This window comes from Oratosquilla oratoria, chromosome 1, assembly GCF_046742065.1.
Source record: "Oratosquilla oratoria isolate Oo_2021 chromosome 1, ASM4674206v1, whole genome shotgun sequence".
NCBI classification, from domain to species: Eukaryota; Metazoa; Arthropoda; class Malacostraca; order Stomatopoda; family Squillidae; genus Oratosquilla; species Oratosquilla oratoria.
In genome coordinates, this window is record NC_134777.1 from 29,002,633 (window position 1) to 29,021,261 (window position 18,629).

Here is an 18,629-nt window from a genome sequence, read left to right on the forward strand (position 1 = left end):
AAAGAGTTCAGAGCTCATATATGACTGATTTATGGGTAATGCTGTGACCTTACACGCGCGCGCGCACACACACACACACACACACACACACACACACACACACACAACTCCTTACCCACGAGAGTTGGAGTAATGAGAGTAACGACCCGCAGCACAGCGATACTGAAATTATTTCGGCCATGGGCGGGATTCGAACCCGGACCGCCGTAGCGGCAACCGGGAACTTTACCACTGCGCCATCGAGTATGTATGTTTACCTAATTGTATATTACGGGAAGGGGAGCTGCGCTCGTAGGATCCCGTCTCTGCATCTCGCAGTGTGTGTGTATTTACCTAGTTGTATTATACGGGAAGGGGAGCAATGCTCGTAGTAGCCCGTCTTTGAGTCTCGCAACATCTACTGTAGTTTGTTCTTAAATTCTTGTATGGTGTTTGCACACACTGTTTCATCCAATTTGTTCCAGACATCCATCTCTTTGTATGGAAAACTATTTTCTTTTTCAGACCTCTTCTATAACTGTCCTTTTTGAGTTTCTTTTCATGTCCCCTTGTTTTTCTTTTATCCCACTTTAATAAGACTTTTCTGTCAAGGACTTCCATGCATTTCATGATTATGTAAATGACCAATAATCGCCTCTTTTCTCTTCCACTTTAGACAATCTTTGCTCTCATGTCAATTTGGAAGTTGGGCCATCTTGCTGTTTCGATTCTATTTTCCTTATATGTATATGTATGTTATTGATATGCTCTCATGAATATTCACTTTAGTATTAAAGATTCGTAATGAACACTACTACAAGCTAATTTCGATCTTAGAATTTTTTTTTTAGGAAAATACAAATGCGATTTTACTAGATAACTATCTTAAACAATCTACGGACGAATAGTACAACACATCTATACTGTAAAACATAGGAAGTAAGCACGCAAAATGAATTTGTATATCTGAGAATATACATGGCCAACCTGTGTTTAGTAATTTTATTCCATATTGATATAAATGTTCTGTATTCCACTTTGCAGGTCGCAACCCGTTAGGTGTTACATAATACTCTTGCACTGCAGAACTTTGCCAAGTCAGACAATATTTCGTAAGATATATTCATTATGTACACCGTTAAGTGATACCATATACATATGGTAAATAATTATAAATTTCACAGACAAAATCTTGATAAGATCATTGCTAGGTATATAAACATATATATGTATTTATATATAGATATTTCTGGAAGACAGTATTTGTAGTCTTCACGTTGTGTTTATCCCCAAATGTATTTTCTTTGGGATGAACGCGAAAATACCCGAAGGAAATTCTAAGTCCTGAATTTTAATATTTCATGTTTTAGATATATACCTTCAGAATTACACATTCATTACTTCAGTGTTTATGTGGTGGGAAATTTTGTTAGTCATTTGTTCTTTTATTTACGTCATGGCAGGTCTGAGGAATTGCGCATGCGCATTACAAGTTCGGCCATCTTGGTCATATCAGTGAAAACCTTCTGCGTTAGTGAGAATTTTGCTTCTCTGGTATGCCATGAATTTGTCTTTTAGTTTGGGTGACAATATTCCCACTCTACTCTGTTAGTATTCGTACTTAGTTGGAGAGTGATCAATTGGGAAAATATGAACGATGGCATGAGCAGTATGTGTAAAACTGCTGTGATCTTGTCCCTCCTCAGAAGGCCCTTCCCTCTGTTTTGTTTTGGTACGAAGCTATATCCTGGACATGAAATCAAGAAACATGTTTCTTGGGTTAAATTCAATATCTTAACGTCCCGTGTTGTTATTGTGCCCCTTTCTTTATTTCCATTTACATGGCAATGAGTAAGAAGATACTTGGCTACGTTGCCAAGTGGTTCAAGGTAGCAGCTGTAAATCTGTTTGCCATAGTTTACTTGTCTTTCGAGTTGGCTGCGTTCACAATCGTGTGCGAGTGAAGTGTTTACTGAACATCATCAAACTTCGGCAATCAGGGGTATTATGTGAGAGCTACACTTGATGTGTTAAAATTTGTAACTGGAGAAAATGGTACAAAGGCTCTTACCATGTCAGTCATATATATATATATATATATATATATATATATATATATATATATATATATATATATATATATATATATATATATATAACACATATATTCACACACGTAATACACACTATCATACATACATATATATATATATATATATATATATATATATATATATATATATATATATATATATATATATCTCCACATACATATACAATACACATTACATTGTCACTTGTGTGTGTGTGTTTGTTTGTTTATATACCTAGTTATATTTTCCTAATTGTAGTATGCAGGAACAACACTCAATGGGTCCTGTCTCACACACACATATTTAACATACATAACATAGGTTTAGGTTCATGTTCATGTATTTCTGTGCATGCATGTGTATGTATATATGTATGTTTATAGAATGTGGGGTTCTGCTTTTTTTATTATCATACTTGGCTTCATATTCATGTCTGAACTTGGGATATATATATATATATGTATATATATATATATATATATATATATATATGTATATATATATATATATATATATATATATATATATATATTGTATGATCTGCATTCTTTATTGGGTATTATTCCAGTGTCACACAAACATAATTTTTTTTACTTCTTTTGTTTCTGAATCTAAAAAAATAGAAATTTTCTATGGAATGGTAAGGTTAGGTTAGGATAGATTAGGATCTGTTGGACAAAGATAATTCTTGTTGAATATCTGTGTGAATCTGAAGTTTTACCCCATATTGTGTGTGCATGTTGTGTTTTTATTTACCTGATTGTAATATATGGGGGTAGATCTATACTCATGGGGTCCACCTTTATTTCATCACCATATATAAATCCTGTGTTACATTAATTGTTGTCTGCCAGAATTGTTTCCTCTCATTTGTATCACAGTACATCAGTACAGAAAACGTTTTTTTAACATCCTTTGTCCTTTATTTTTTGTGTCATCATGACATGTTCAGAGAATTGTAATATATGTTTTTGTATCTTCATTTGATATACATTGCTTTTGATTCATTTATGTCGGCTGTTTGAATTTCTTCTAATATGTCCTGCTGATTGATGCATCTATGTGGAAAGCTGTACTTACATCTTTCCAGTGGTCATATGCAGTTGTACTAATTACCTACAACTACAATTATATTGTTTTTCAATCCATACCGACCAATTTGTCAATGCCTTTTCAGTCTTTTGTCCTGAAGGTAACCATATCACTTCTTTCTCTTTGCTATTCAAATGAGGGCAGTCAGTTTTTTCTAATGTCTTCGTAATGTTTCACATCAGTTATGGTAGAGATAATTTTAGTGGCCACCCTGTTTATTTTCTCTATTAATGTTTCTTTGTGTGTTTGCATGTGTGCACGCATGTGTTGTATTTACCTAGATGTATTATATGGCATTCGAGCTGGGCTCTTGGAATCCTGTCTCTTAGCTTCCACAAATTAAACTCTGCCTTAATTACAATTGTGGTGTGTGTGTGTGTGTTTGTTTAATGTGTATGTCTGCATACCATACCTTATAAGGTTAGGTTGCTTCTTAAGCTTATAATTGTGTTCCTTATATTTACCTAATTGTATTATCAAGGATGTGTTTGTAATGGAGTATTAATGGGTTTGAGTTTGGTAGTGTTTGTCAGGTTTTGCATGACATAGAGATCTGTAAAATTGAAAATATTTGGTTGTATATAGTAATTTAGATTTATTTATCATTATTATTTTTTATGTAGAAGTCTTGAGTTTCTGTTTTGACAGGTGATAGGTTAGAACACCTATTAGTTTATTTAGGTCTCTAGTTAGTTGTTAAGGTGCTTAGATGAGGGCAATTTATAGATTTGGATGGGTGTGGTTAGACTTCACCACCCGCTTTTAATGGGGGAAAAGACTTTTTGATATTTCAAACTGAAACCAGTCCCATTTGTAGTGGCAATCCACAAATGTATCTTAAACTCTTCTTCCCCTTAGCCAGTGCAGTTCACTGTGGAAAAAAAAAAGAAGAATGAGGAAGTTGAATGAGGATCTCAAGTGTTACTAAATAATATGCATTCAGTCAATATAGTTGTTTTATGGAAATCTTGGTCATTATTTAGCTAAGGTTCACTCAACCAAACAAAACCTAGCTGAAGGCCCCAGGTAACTAAACAATGGTAACAAAAATACTGTAGATTCATTGGTAAAAATAGTCTGTTACATACTATCACTCCTGGATTTTTTATTTTGATTATTATTATGTCTTTTTATACACTGACAAAAGTAATGGAAATTTTCAGTGGGGTCCCCCCCTAAAAGAGAATGATAGAAATCAATGTTTTAAAGTAATATTGAGGTGAATCTGATATTTATTTCAACCACATATGCTTTTTAATTTGTTGCCCCCATTTCTCCCTGGATTGGTTGAAAATGAGTGAATGTCAATGGAAATGGCACCAGTACATACATATACCAAGGCTTTTTTCCCCTTACAAGGGAGGTAGTCAAAAAGGAAAAGGCATAAAATCATTTCCACCATTTCATCCCTGAATACACTCCACAACCCTCCACCCTCCCTCTTATCTTAGCACCTCCTGGATGACGGGTCATCCCTGCACCTTGTCCACTGCCCTGGGTCAGAAGCAGTGTCGCAAGACACAGCAAGGCCGCTTCATTAAATCGGGGACCCGTCCCCCCATTGCATAAAAGGAGAAGACGGGGAGAAATCCCTTCGGGCTGCGTCAAATTTTGCTCACACGTTCTACCTCACCCCCCAAAAAAAAAGAAGTAAAGGCACCAGTATTTGTGTTAATTTATTTTGCTAAGTTTAGCACCAGAAGGGTGGGGGATCAAATTTTGCTGCAACACTTTTAGTAATTTCTAAAATGAAATACTCAGTTACTACACTTGCATCCCTCTTCTCTCTGCCATCATTATTTATGTGGATGACCAAGGGTAGTGTGGATACATGTATATTATATTACTTACTTACTTAAGCATACTTAAGCATATTACGCAGACCAGTCGAGGAGACGACTCTTCGCTGCGCTCACAGGGTAAACTTAAACTATAGCTCAGCCAAAGAAAATTTATATAGTTAAAACCATATGTTTGTGGAAGACGTTTATTAAAAGTTGGTGTATTTTACTAGGTTAGCTGATTTAGAGTAGAAAAAAGGAAATAATACCAAAGTAATTATGTATTATGATCAAACAATAGGGAGATATTAACAAAAAATGGTTGAAATTTGGAAGTGTCCATGTGTAATTTTGTTTTGAAAAGAAATCTATAGTAATTTTCTTGCTTTAAATGAATCTGATGTTTATTTCTACCAGAAATTTCTCATTATTTATTCATCTTCCTATATACTTTGATGGTTAGGGGCTCATTTTGGGGGGTGTAGTGGTTGGAGGGCAGACAACAACAACCCCCCCCTCCCCCCAGCTAGGTAGCATTCTAGTGAGAGGTCAAAGAAGCTTTGTCCTCTAGGCCAGTCACACATGTGCAGTTTAAACTGACAGTTACAACTGTTCAGTTATGACTGTCGGTTGAAACTGCACGTGTGTGGGTATCTCAGTTGTACTGAGATACCCACACACATGCAATTTCAACTGACAGTTATAACTGAACAGTTGTAACTGTCAGTTTAAATTGCACATGTGTGGTTGGCCCTAGGTAGGTATTATGCACCTCATTGGGTTGGAGGAGTGATGCACACTGGCAGTGCACACCACTGGGAGTCGGGATGGTGCATGGATGACTGGCTAAGTAATATGTGTTGCACTGAGTGCACCAGTTCACGAGCCAGCACACCATCCCCACTTCCACAAGGAGGTGTAACCTAAAGGACTGGTGCCTAGTTTCTTCATGGGGTCCAGAAACTTGTTCCATTCTCCCTTGCAATCATCTCCAACTATCTCCTCGTCATATATTCATGTTTTTTCATACGAGGTCAGCCCACCTTTACCTGCCCTCCCACTCCTGCTATTAGCTGATGGCAGAAACCAATCAGGGCCCATACACATCCTCCACATGCACAAAAGTTATAAATTACAGAAGATCCATCCATTAATTGTCACTTGCCACTCTTTGTACTGTCTCACATTGACTACACTATCCAATACAGATCTATACACAAAGAACTAGAGTTGTAACTGTCATACTACACTGCATATGCCCAATATCACATTAACACAAAACCTTACTTTAAGCATACTATAGATAAACATGAATGGAATCACAAACATGCAGAACAGCTTCACTTCTTACATGGATACAGCATCCATATAGCACTAATCAAGAAATAAAACTGTCACCACAAACTACATTACCTACATTCACTAACTATACAACAGCCAGAGAAGACAACACACAATAAAAAGGTGAACTTGTAAATGTAATGCATAACAGCATATCTTTCTCCAACAAATAAACTAAAACACTAGACATCACAACAGAAATAATTTAAATCCAAACACATAAGAAGAAAACTTGCATCACAAACATATTTCAAAACTGGAATATGCAGTGCTGATATGGTCACCCAGTACAAAAAAGAATATAAGAAAATTAGAAAGAATACAAAGAACAACAACAAAGTTAGTCCCAACATTTGCAAACCTAACATACAAAGACTGGCTGAACTGGAATTACCATTCCTGGAACAAAGAAGAGAACAAGGGGACTTAATAACCATCTACAGAATTATGAAAGGAAAAGAATGTCTTGATAGAGAGGACCTATTAAAACAGGACAGGAAAAACAAGAGGACATGCAATGAAACTCAAAAAGGAAAACTACAGAAGAGACCTGAAAAAGAACAGCTTCCCACATAGAGTGATAGATGTATGGAACAAATTGGATGAAGAAATAGTGTGTGCAAACAATACAACAATTTAAAAACAAACTTGATCTTGTGAGATACAAAAACGGGTTACCATGAGCATAGCTCCCCTTACAGTATAATACAACTAGGTAAATAAATACATAACACGTACATCAACCTCCTAAGGATTCATTCCTCAACTCCAACCAGTCAAAGTATTATAAAGGAGGAGCATGCTGACAAGAGACCTTTTGGTCCATAACTAGGTTGGATGCAAGAAAATATATTCTGTCAAAATGATAAATAAAAATTGTAATAATATAAATGATAATAAAGTAGGTAAAGTCAAGTAATAAACAGACAGGTAAATAGTAAATAATAAATTGACAGATAAGAAATGATAAGCAAATAGTAATAAACAGACAAATAATATAAAATAAATGACAGGCATTACAGCATCTTGCTTGGGTGTTTATCTAAACGAATCTTAAAGCTTTGAACTGAACTACATTGCACTGCTTCTGCAGGAAGTTTATTTCATTCATTAACTATATTGTTGGCACTTCCAAATTAAATTTTTTTCCTGACAGTTTGAGACCATTATTTCTTGTTGGATTCTCCTTCAATGAAAGTTTTGTCACTTTTGATGTCAATTCCCTTTGGAATCTTAAAGACCTGTATCAAGTCACCTCTGAGTCTATGCTTTTTTAGGGAAAACAGATTCATATGTAAGCAAACTGCTTACTGGCAGGTAATTGGAATGCACATCAACTAACTTGGCTTAATATGAATGGTGGACCAAAGAGGACACAAAATGCCAGAACACCTCACCATCTTTAACATAAACTCTAGCACCGACCCTACAAGATAGCCCCTTCAGTGTAATCAACAAGCAACATCCCCTAATATAACATTGTGGTCACCCTCCCTACAGTCACATTGGAAACAATCAAGACCTCCCTTTAGCCCATCCATAGAACTGGATGAAAATACAATGTACACACAAGAGAACATTCATAGAATATATATATATACACACACACAAACACATATGTATACAGAAGACACAAGAAAAAAATTTAGGTGGTCTTGGGCAGACCAGATTCCATCCCTGGGTAGAGCAGTGAAGGAAATTGTAATTACCATCCAGAAGATGAGTAAAAGACTCGTTTCCAGAGACTACATGAACAAATACAACCCCAGCTTAAAAAAAAAATAGCCTCTTAAAGAAAGAGAAAAAGAAAACTAAAGAGCAAACACTAACAGAACAAGAAAAAAGAACAGCTCTAACAGTCAAATGAAAATATCACAGAATTAATAAACAACAGGCAGAAAGATAGACTGGGAGAAACTAATACAATAGATGGGAAAACAGTTAACACATTGTGGAGAGCAGTAAGACCATCAAAAACTCAAAATTAAATTCCCTATCCCCTAAACTCGTGAAATAGTTAAGCAACCCAAGGGAAGATACTATCACCAAAACAGTGCACCATAATCAACACACTTTTCCAGAACAACTTTCAAATAGGAAATGGATAAAATAATTATGAAAAACTATGAAGGCCCAGGCAAAATCTTCAACACCTAGGCCCAACAGTAATTAAAGAGTCTTAACTGATATCTTCAGCTACTGGCTCACAATAAAATTACCAATAGCTGTTAAAGGGCTCACATGATATCTATATTAAAACCGAATCATCTGGAAATCCAGCATAATATAGACAAATCTCACTATTATTCACCATATCCAAGCTGATGGAGAGAGTAGCAACAGGAAGAATTACAATAAAATTCCCCAATTCCCCAAACCAACATGGATTCATAGAAGGCCACTCCACAAACATCACCAAACAATTGCATGGATTCAACAAGAATGCCCCACAGGAAAAAATGTTTTTTGTAACTATTGATGCAAGGGATTGGACAAAGTTCCCAGACACATCTTACATCTTATAAAAAAAAAAAAAATTGAGACAAAATTAATAACAGTGGCAATAAGTTATGCAAGTAGACAGTGCAGATTAACTCCATAACCAAATTTCTAGGACAATAAATCAATACAGTGGCGTCTCACAGGGCGCATAACTCTAACCTATGCTATTCACTCTCTTCACAAATGATATCCCAACCTCTGATCTAGAACTGACACCAATGCACTTTGCTGATAGCCTGACAGTTATAACTCAGAGTAGAAACTACCTAAAGTTACGGCAAAGAACACTCAAGTCTGCTTGTACAAACTGGAGCAATGGGTCAGCATACTGTTGAGGCACATACATCAACTTTCTACCTGCACCACACATGTCTTTACAAAAACAAATTCGTGTGGAGATCACTAACCAAGCACTCCAAAACCAGCCATCAAACACCCTTTGCTGTCCAACCCCTCCAGAAATTAGCCCCATAGAAAAACCTTGAGAGAATTAAGAACCACAGTGGTACATTTGCATTCAGGACACCATCCAATATTAAAACATGACCACAGAGTCAAACTGGCCAAATTGGAGAGTAGGGGATGGAACCTTCCTGCATACTACAATTTGGTGAAAACAACCACCATACAGAAGACACAGAATACCTCATCTTACAATGACCCATACTAACAATCCCTAGACAAAAACACATAATTTCTTCCATAAGTGGTAGAGGGGTAACTGTTTCTGGTTGTCAACTTTCCATGTTTGAAAAGGTGCAAGAAATACAGATCAAGCTGAAAGCGAGGGAGATTTTGTGTCCAGTCTGGAGACCAAGTGTCATCTTAGGGATATACCTCTTGATGAGGTGAAGGGGTTAACAGGTTTTAAAAAATGGGCAGCTGCTCTCCATCATGAATGACCACCACATCCAGGTACTCATCATTGGTCCTTTACTCACTGATTACATAACAGGCACATCCAACAGAACACACCAGAAAAACCATACTGTCATATACTACTCAAACATCAATAACCTACCATCTGCATCACACAACACCTCCATACAAAAATGTGGTAGCACATTCTGTAGATATGCAGTAAGGTTATTCATGGAAATGCATAGACATAGTATGGTATACAATATAACATGATAGCATTACATACACCAATTGTCTCTATCTGACTTGCCACATATCCATATCTCTCTTCACCTCTCATGCTCACAGCACTGTCTTGAGCATATTTTTTCCATGAGTCATGTTGAATAACATGAGACAATATGTGGGAATCTGCTAATGAGGATTGGTACTTCTTGTCAGAGCAAAGGGCCACAGGAATCTAGGGGAGGGTGTCGTCACTAGGAGAGGGCACTGGATGAAGATTTAAACTATTTCACCAACAGACTCAGCTTCTAGGGAGGTGCACCTTGTATACCTTGGACCTACTTCAGCCCATGACTACCCTGATCTTGTCCCAGCAATATGATGTTGGGTCTTGGATCCTCTCATGATGTCCAATACTCGACCTTAGGAGAGGATAGGTGTGCTTATTGTATTGATGCTACTTCTAGTCAGCTTGGATGGTGGCTGAGTGATCACAGCCCTTAGTCCAGCCAGTCCTGTGAGAAGCACTCGGTGCATTGGGACACATTTGTGTAGTGTATGGCCATATAATACTTGCACAGGAGAATGTCCAGAAGGGTTAGGGGTGTTACTTAGCTCCAGGAAACCCCAAATGAACTCCTTGTATTCAGTGTTCCCAGTGGGTACTGTCTTGATGACAAGGTGCTTTAGTGCTTTGACATCTGCCTTTGGCATGGCCATTAGACTGGGTAATGTGGCAAGGTTACCACATGATGGATGTCCCAGCATTAAGTGAAGTTCTTGAAGTCTGTGCTGGTGAAGGGAGAATGACTGTTGGTTTATAGGCAGAGAGGAACACCAACTCCCTGGAGGATAATGGCAGAACACCGGGATCACTCTGGCAGACTTAATATCAAGGCCACAGGATACAACTGCAGACCACCTATAAAGCGTGTATGCTATTACCAGAAACCACTTTCCCACAACTTGGAAGTTGTCAGGGGCGGACTCAAAGGGTCTTAAATGGTGTTGTCATACATGAGGGGTTCCTGTTACTGGCAGGGCTGCAGCAACTGGCATGACTCAAAGGTTTTGACTGTCCTTAATATTGGAATCAATACTGGCCAGAAGCCAATCTACTTAGTTTGTTGCTTGGTGGCTTTTCCTCCATGGAGACAGGCTAGGGTATGTTTTCATGAGGCAGCAGGAATGATGATACATTGAGTTTGCAGTACAGAACAGAGTTGTGTAGGTCAAAGTGACTGGAGGGGAACAGGGAAGACAGACATGTGAGTAACTGTAGGTAGGATCCATATTTGCTGTGGCCTCAAGCCCTTGGAAGGTCCTGTTGGTATTGCTGGTGGTTGATGACTTTCTTCTTCAGTGATGGGCTGCATGTAGTGTTGCTCCTGATGTTATCAGTGGCCTCATCACACTCTGTCTCATCCTCTGACATTAGGTGGCTAACTGTGGCTTAGGAGAGTGCACCCAGGATGCAGAACACTTCCCAGCACACCACACAACCTTGAATATTTAGAACTAGTGCTTCTTTAACCATTAGAAGTGGGGATTTTTTTACAGCATCAAAGTAGGAGTTAGAATAGGGATGTGTGGGCTTTGGTCAGTCATCAGTGTGAAGTATGGCAGGCTGAACAGATAGTCTGCACTTGGATGTAGTCCAAGTGACAGCTAGTATTTCCAGTTTGATAGAAACATACATTTGTTTTTGTGGATATGATCTTTGGCGACCACTCATGATGTCCACATGACATACCACTATTTTAAAAGGATGAGTTTTCAATTTTTTTAATGTATTTTTTACAAACTTGTTGGAAAATGGAGAGGAAGCATCTGTGTCTGGTTGTATTTGTGTGTGTTTGCATACTGTGGGAGTAAATTTTCTCTTAGGCAGGCTTGGTTAAAAGCAACTGCAAATTCAGCGCTGATCAATTTCTTCTTCAGAGTTTCCAACTTCCTAAAGGTATCCTTTATAGCAAGGGGTAAAGGAAAGAGTAGATTTCCTATTCTGGTCATTATTGGCTTGACATTTTGACTGCCTGAGTCATTATCAAAAGACAAAGATGGAACAAATGCATGGGTTTATATAGTACAAAGATGTATGAATGGCTGGAAGGATGACCTTTTCTCGGCCCCTCATTGGTTGAGAGGGCGAGACAGTTTTTCATGTACACTCATTGGCTGGCTTGTCTGTTCTCTCAAGCCTCACTACCCCAGGGTAGTGAGGAAACTGAAAAATGCAAATGCAATAGATAGGGAAACAACAAAATAAATGTGGAGAACAATAAAAATCAAAAGTAGCAATAATTGTTGCCTTGAATTTCACTGAGTGGAAAATCCACATGCCAACAGACCTCTGGTAAGAGAAACTTTGGAACATTACTTGTATTGGTGTGGAACTATTTCTCTCTCTTGTCTCCTCTCCTTTCATCTTGTCTTGTCATCTCTTGCCTCCTCTCCTCTTGTCTCATCTTGTTTCCTCTCATCTCATCTCAATTTTCTCATCTCCTCTCCCCCTCTCTCCTCTCCTCTCCTCTCTCCTCTCCTCTCCTCTCTCCATCTCTCTTCTCACCATCTCTCTTCTCCCCCTCTCTCCTCTCATCTCCATCTCTTTCCTCTCCACCTCTCTCCTCCCCCCCTCTCTTCTCTCCCCTTCCCTCCCCTCCCCTCCCCTCTCTCATTTCCTCACCCATCTCCTCCCCCCTCCCCCCTTCTCTTCTTTCCTCTCTCCTCTCCTCTTCTCTTCTCTTCTCTTCTCTTCTCTTCTCTCCTCTTCTTTTGTCTCCTCTCATCTCTTCTCTCATATTTTCTCTCCCCTCCTCTCTCCTCTCTGCTCCTGTCCTCTCCCTTCCCCTTCTCTCCTTTCTCCCCTCTCCTCCTCCCTTCTCTCTCCCCTCTTTTCTTCTCTCTCATCTCCCCTCTCCTCTCTTCCCTCTTTTCTTCTCTCTCATCTCCCCTCTCCTCTCTTCCCTCTCCTCTTCCCTCTCCTCCCTTCCATCTCCCCTCTTCTCTCTCCCCCTCCCATCTGCCCCTCCTCTCTCCTCTCCCCTTCTCTCATCTCCTCTCCTCTCCTCTCCTCACCTCTCTTTTGATCTCCTCTCCTCTCTCCTCTCTTCTCTCTTTCCTCTCTTCTTAACAAATTGTTCACATGGTTGGTGAAATGGCAAATGAACTTCAATATCTCTTAAGTGCAGCATGTTAAATGTAGGGCTACACAACCCCGAAAATAGATACAGCTTAGATAATACTATTTTAGAGAAAACTGAGTGCGAGAGAGACTTGGGAGTTCTAGCGAGTCCAAAACTTAAAACAGGAGACAGTGCATTAGTGCCAGGAATAAAGCTAACAGCATTAGGTTTCATTGCTAGGACAGTAACGAATAGAAATGCAGAGGTAATTATTAAACTATATCTAGCGATAATTAGACCCATCCTTGACTATGTGGTACAGTTTTGGTCTCCGTCCCATAGAATGGATTCAATTCACTAGAATCAGTAAATAGAAAAATGACCAAAATGATACATGGACTCAGAAATTTGCCTTATCAAGAGATGCTTAGGCACCTAAACTTACACTCTGGAAAGATGCAGAGTGCAGGGTGATCTAATAGAGGTGTTCAAGTTGATCAAAGGCTTTAACAATAGTGATGCAAACAAGGTCATCATATTAAAACAACAGGGCAGGACTTGCAGTAATGGAATTAAACTGGACAAATTTAGATTTAAGAAGGAAATAGGTAAGAATTGGTTTACTAATAGTGTGGTCAGTGAATGGAATAGACTTGGTAACCATGTAATGAGTGCTGAAACTATTAGTTGTTTTAAGAAATGGTTAGACAACTTTATGGATGGGGACAACAGGTGGTGATGGGTATGGAGCTGCCTAGTGTAGGCCTTATGGTCTCTAGCAGTCTCCTTCATTCTTATGTTCTCTCTTCTCACTCTCATCTCTCACCTCTCTTCTTTCCCCTCTCTTTCCTCTCTCTTCTTGCTCTCCCCTCTCTTCTTTCCATCCTCTCTTCTCTCTCCTCTCTTCTCTCCTTCCTTTCTTCTTTCTCCTCTCTTTTCTCTCTTCTCTCTTCTCACCCTTCTATTTTTTCTCTCTATTTTCTTTTCTTTTACTTCTAGGAATGTGCCCTGTGGGGCTACAAGGAGAAGGATGCCTAGTCCCAATCCCCGTCCCTTTCTTCTCGCCTCTTACGATCCAAGTGGGAATACTTGGTGGTAGTATTCTTTTCCCCCACCACAGAAAAAGAATACTCATACTCAGAGAAATGGTACAGGACAGCAACAAGGGCTTGGGGGACAGCATAACAGAGGGACAGTCGTAGTATAAAAGTGTCATCATTTCTCTATGAACAGAGTTTTCCTCTATCATAGACAAAATGATGTGTGGCTCTGGTCCATAGGGGCGCCCCATATAGACCCTAAAGTATCGACTGCATGCTACTTTGCCACAATAACAAGCAGCCAATACCCCAGACGGGGTGTGGAGTGTTTTCAGGGATGAAATGGGTGGGAATGATTTTATGCCTTTTCCTTTTTTGGCTACCTCCCTAGTATGTATGTACAATTTTCTTTTCTACTTTTCTTTTTCTCTTTCTTTTCTCTATCTTCTTGCTTCACTCTTCTCAATTCTCTCTTCTCAATTCTCTCTTCTCTCAATTCTCTCTTCTCTCAATTCTCTCTTCTCTCAATTCTCTCTTCTCTCAATTCTCTCTTCTCTCAATTCTCTCTTCTCTCAATTCTCTCTCTCTCTCTCTCTCTCTCTCTCTCTCTCTCTCTCTCTCTCTCTCTCTCTCTCTCTCTCTCTCTCTCTCTCTCTCTCTCTCTCTCTCTCTCTCATGGAAATTGTGGTGCAATCTAGCATAAATTGAAATGTATAATGTATATGTATAAAAACCTTTTTCTGCTGTGAGAAAATACTAATATGATATTTGTTTTTCCAGCTGTTTGGTCTACTGTTATCCAGTCAACTGGTGTGCAGGGGATCGCAACAATGTCTGAAACTGCTCTAAAGTTTGGCCCTGAGTGGCTCCGAGCCTTGTCTCATGGTGGTAATTTAGCTTCACCACCACCCAGTCCAGGACTAGGGAAGTTTAAGGTAATTGTACGTTATGTTATCTTTTTGGTCTATTTGTCTGTCGAGTAAATTACAAACACAGTATACAAAATCGGGGGAACTGTTGAACGTTGTCATACATTCTGTAAATTAGTAGCAGGACATGTGTTATGGTTGAGAATAGAGGGAATAAATGATTTGAGGAAAATGTGAGGTTGAGTTGGGACTGTTGTGGCAGATATGTAGATGCTTGTAGTGTATATATGTTTTCTTTTACATTATGCTTAAAGAGTGATTATTTCTATAGTAGTGTCTGTGAATGATTGTTTAGTTTCTCTTCATCTTTTTGGATGAAAATATAGTTTTGTGTACTAGTGTTATGGGCCCACCTGTGTAGTATGTTTTTTATTTTCTGATTGTAGTTTAATCTGATGACCTGTCATCCAGGAGCTGCCAAGATAAGAGGGAGGGATAAGGGTGGAAAAAGCCTTTGGTATATGTGTGTATGTAGTTTAATTTGTGAATGTAGGTTGTGTAGATTGTGATGATAGTTTGGTTTCCTGTGAGGTGCAATTTGTATTTTGTAAAATAATAGAATGAAAGTTTTGCACCAGAAACGCCCATTAGTGCAATTAATTGTCCAAACCCTTCCATTAGAAAGGAACCCAAAAATTGTGGGTTTAACTTTTGATACTCATATGACATTCAGCCCTTGTATCAAAGACCTGACAGGAAAAAATCAACAAGAAAACAAACCAATTAAAAAACATCACTCACACTGACTTTGGACAACAAAAAGAAACTGATATCCATTATAAGAACCACCCTAGAATACACCTGCACAGTGAGGCTCCCATTAATCAGGAAATCAAGCATAAACATTTTACAAACACTGCAAAATAATTCACTGAGAGTAATAATACATACATATGCCAAAGGCTCCCCCCCCCGTACAAGGGAGGTAGCCAAAAAACAAAGGCATAAAATCCACTCCCACCCATTCACCCCCACATACTCCACTCCCATCCAACTCCCTCCTTAGCTTGGCTCCTCCTGGATGATGGGTCATCCCTGCATCTTGCCCACTGCCCTGTGTCAGAAGCAGTGCTGCAGAATAAAGCACATTCACAGCAAGGCCTCTTCATTAAATCAGTGACCCCTCCCCTCTCCATCCCCTCATGCAGAAATGGAGAAGACTGGGAGAAAGCCCTTTGGGCTGCGTCTATTTATTTTTCACACATACCCCCGCACCCTCCATCCCCCACCTTCCCTTTAATGCATCACAGCATCATCCATACGCAACCATTCTCTATTCACCTCTATCTTCTATCTTCTCCCATCCTTCCTCAACAGACATTAACTTCTTTCCTAATGCCCCTTTTACCCCAATACATCCATCTACTCCTTGGTTGCCCCTAAATGTTCACTCCATCCACCTCAGCCTTCCACACATCTTTTACTAATCTTTCTTCACTCATTCTTTCCATGTGTCCAAACCATCCCAATACTCTTTCATCAACCCGTTTCCATTGCATGTTGAGAAAAAGGATTGTGGTACTCCCCAAGGCAGTCGGAGCTCCTCTTGGGGATCAGTGCCACCTGCGTAGAGCCGGTGGCCAGGGCTGGTTGCCGCCGTTTGGCCTCCAACTCTTGGGGTTGGGGGGTGGTCCCACGACGTAGATGCTGCGGCTCCTGGACCAGACGCTGCGGCTCCACTCACTGCTCCATTAACACACTGAAAGACAACACACTGCTGCATGCCAGACCCCCTGATATCCACCCTTCTAAATCCTCTCTCCCACGAAAGGACAGAGTCCACCTGGCCAGACTGCGGTGTGGCCACCACCCAGCACTTCTAAGCTACCAGAAGAGGCTGGATGACCGCATTGTGAACAGCTGCCCAGGATGTAACACTTCACCCCATACCATACAACACATAATGGAAGACTGCATTATACACAATCATGCACGCAAACAACACAACATACACTATAAAGGATTTGTGGGAAAACCCAGTTTCGGCTGTGGCATTCCTTGGGGAGACGGGACTGCTCGGACAGACAGTCTAGGGAACAACAACAACAACAACAATTCTGTTTCCAGGATTGCTCTCTACATCCTGGTGCTATTTAGTACATATTCAGACGTATAGACTTGGCAATTTTGCACTGCCAATTTTTGTAATAAATTTGTAATACAAAATGTGGCTGGGCAATAATGGTGTGATGGATGCTTACTAAAACATTTACCAAAACAATAAGAAACACCACTATCATCTATCCTCTATGAAATTATAAAAAAAAAAAGATACCGAAGAATCAATTTACCACTTAACCCCTTCAATACGGGCCAAAATCTTGTGGGCAGCATTAGCTGCCAGACGTGCGATGTTGCGTCATAATACTCGCATTATAAAAAATAAAGTTACCACTGTATTGTTCGTTCTCTTTCACCCTTGAATTTTGATAACCATAGAAAATATGATGAAGCCAGTTTACAGAGTATGGGGGTCACGCAGGTACAACTACAATATATGTAATCAAGATGCCGACATCGGCATCCTCGCGTACCCACTTACTCCTCATGACGCCTACGTAGGCATCATCGTATCGAAGGGGTTAATAAAGAGATAAATATTTGCCAAAAAATCCACAAAAACTATAAACGCATTTTCCCTAAGTGTCAGACTATTATGGGTGATTGTACATTGACTTGAAACATCATAAATGTCAAATTCCTTCACTCCCTGAAATTATAATGAAGCTTCCCTGAAAAAATACGACCTCGTTCAACCTGTATGAGTAGTGAAAGAAAGTCTACAGATGTTCTACCAAACTTTTGCACACATATTTCGAAAAATCTACCCAGTTTCTCCACTAATAGGCTAAGGTGAATCAAAATAAGCAAGTTTGTTGGTTTTACATCATTTTGAGTTGATTTAAGCAATAAATAAATTTGATTTTGGCTCCGACACTGGGGAGGGGGGTAGTGTATACAAATTCGCTCGGCGATGTATGGGTTAAGAGAGGGTGGAGTGCCGGAGGACTGGAGGTGCTTGTATAGTTCCACTTTACAAGGGGAAAGGGGACAAGTGTGAGTGTAGTAGTTTCAGAGTGATCAGTTTGTTAAATGTAGTTGGGAAGGCTTATGGGAGGGTCTTGAGAGGATTAGGAGAGGAACAGAGGGAGTAATTGGTGAGGAACAGTGTGGGTTTAAGACAGGTAGGGTTGTGTGGATCAGTTTTTTGTGGTAAGACAGATATGTGAGAAAACTATAGGAAAAGGTAAGGATGTTTTTTGGGCCTGTATGGATCTGTGGGAGGTATTGTAGATATATGGGATAGGAGGAAGGCTGTTAAGAACAGTCGAGAATTTTTACAAGAGAAGTAGAGCTTGTGTTAGAATCAGAAATGGAGAGAGTGAGTTGTTTGAGGAAAGGTGAGACTTCACCAGGGATGTATTTTGTCACCCCGGCTGTTCAATTTATACATGGATGGGGTGGTGCAAGAGGTAAATGCAAGAGTAGTGGGTTGGGGATCAGAGATGTTTAAAGAAAATGGAGAAAAGTTGGAGATAAGCCAGTTGTTGTTTGCTGATGACACTGCACTTGTAGCAGGATCAGAGGAGGGATTGAGGAAGCTAGTGACAGAGTTTGGGAGGGTGTGTAAAAGAAGAAATTGAAGATAAATATGGGTAAA

The 18,629-nt window shown here is 39.4% G+C and overlaps 1 protein-coding gene across 10 annotated transcripts in view; it reads left to right on the forward strand.

Moving 5' to 3' along the window:
• Positions 1-1,432: 1,432 nt before the first annotated feature.
• Gyf (GIGYF family protein Gyf) overlaps positions 1,433-18,629 on the forward strand; it is a 136,353-nt gene continuing 119,156 nt past the window's right edge. For 6 of the 10 annotated variants that reach the window (XR_012967115.1, XM_076197351.1, XM_076197386.1 and 3 more), the window contains exons 1-2: positions 1,615-1,711; positions 14,820-14,980. Coding sequence is in view for 9 of the 10 variants with exons in the window: in XM_076197351.1 (XP_076053466.1) it covers positions 1,630-1,711; positions 14,820-14,980 (243 nt within the window). In the remaining variant the exon portion in view is untranslated. Of the gene's footprint in view, positions 1,534-1,614; positions 1,712-1,968; positions 1,989-14,819; positions 14,981-18,629 lie in introns of those variants that run through there. The other 4 variants (XM_076197366.1, XM_076197401.1, XM_076197376.1 and 1 more) reach the window with 3 other exon arrangements.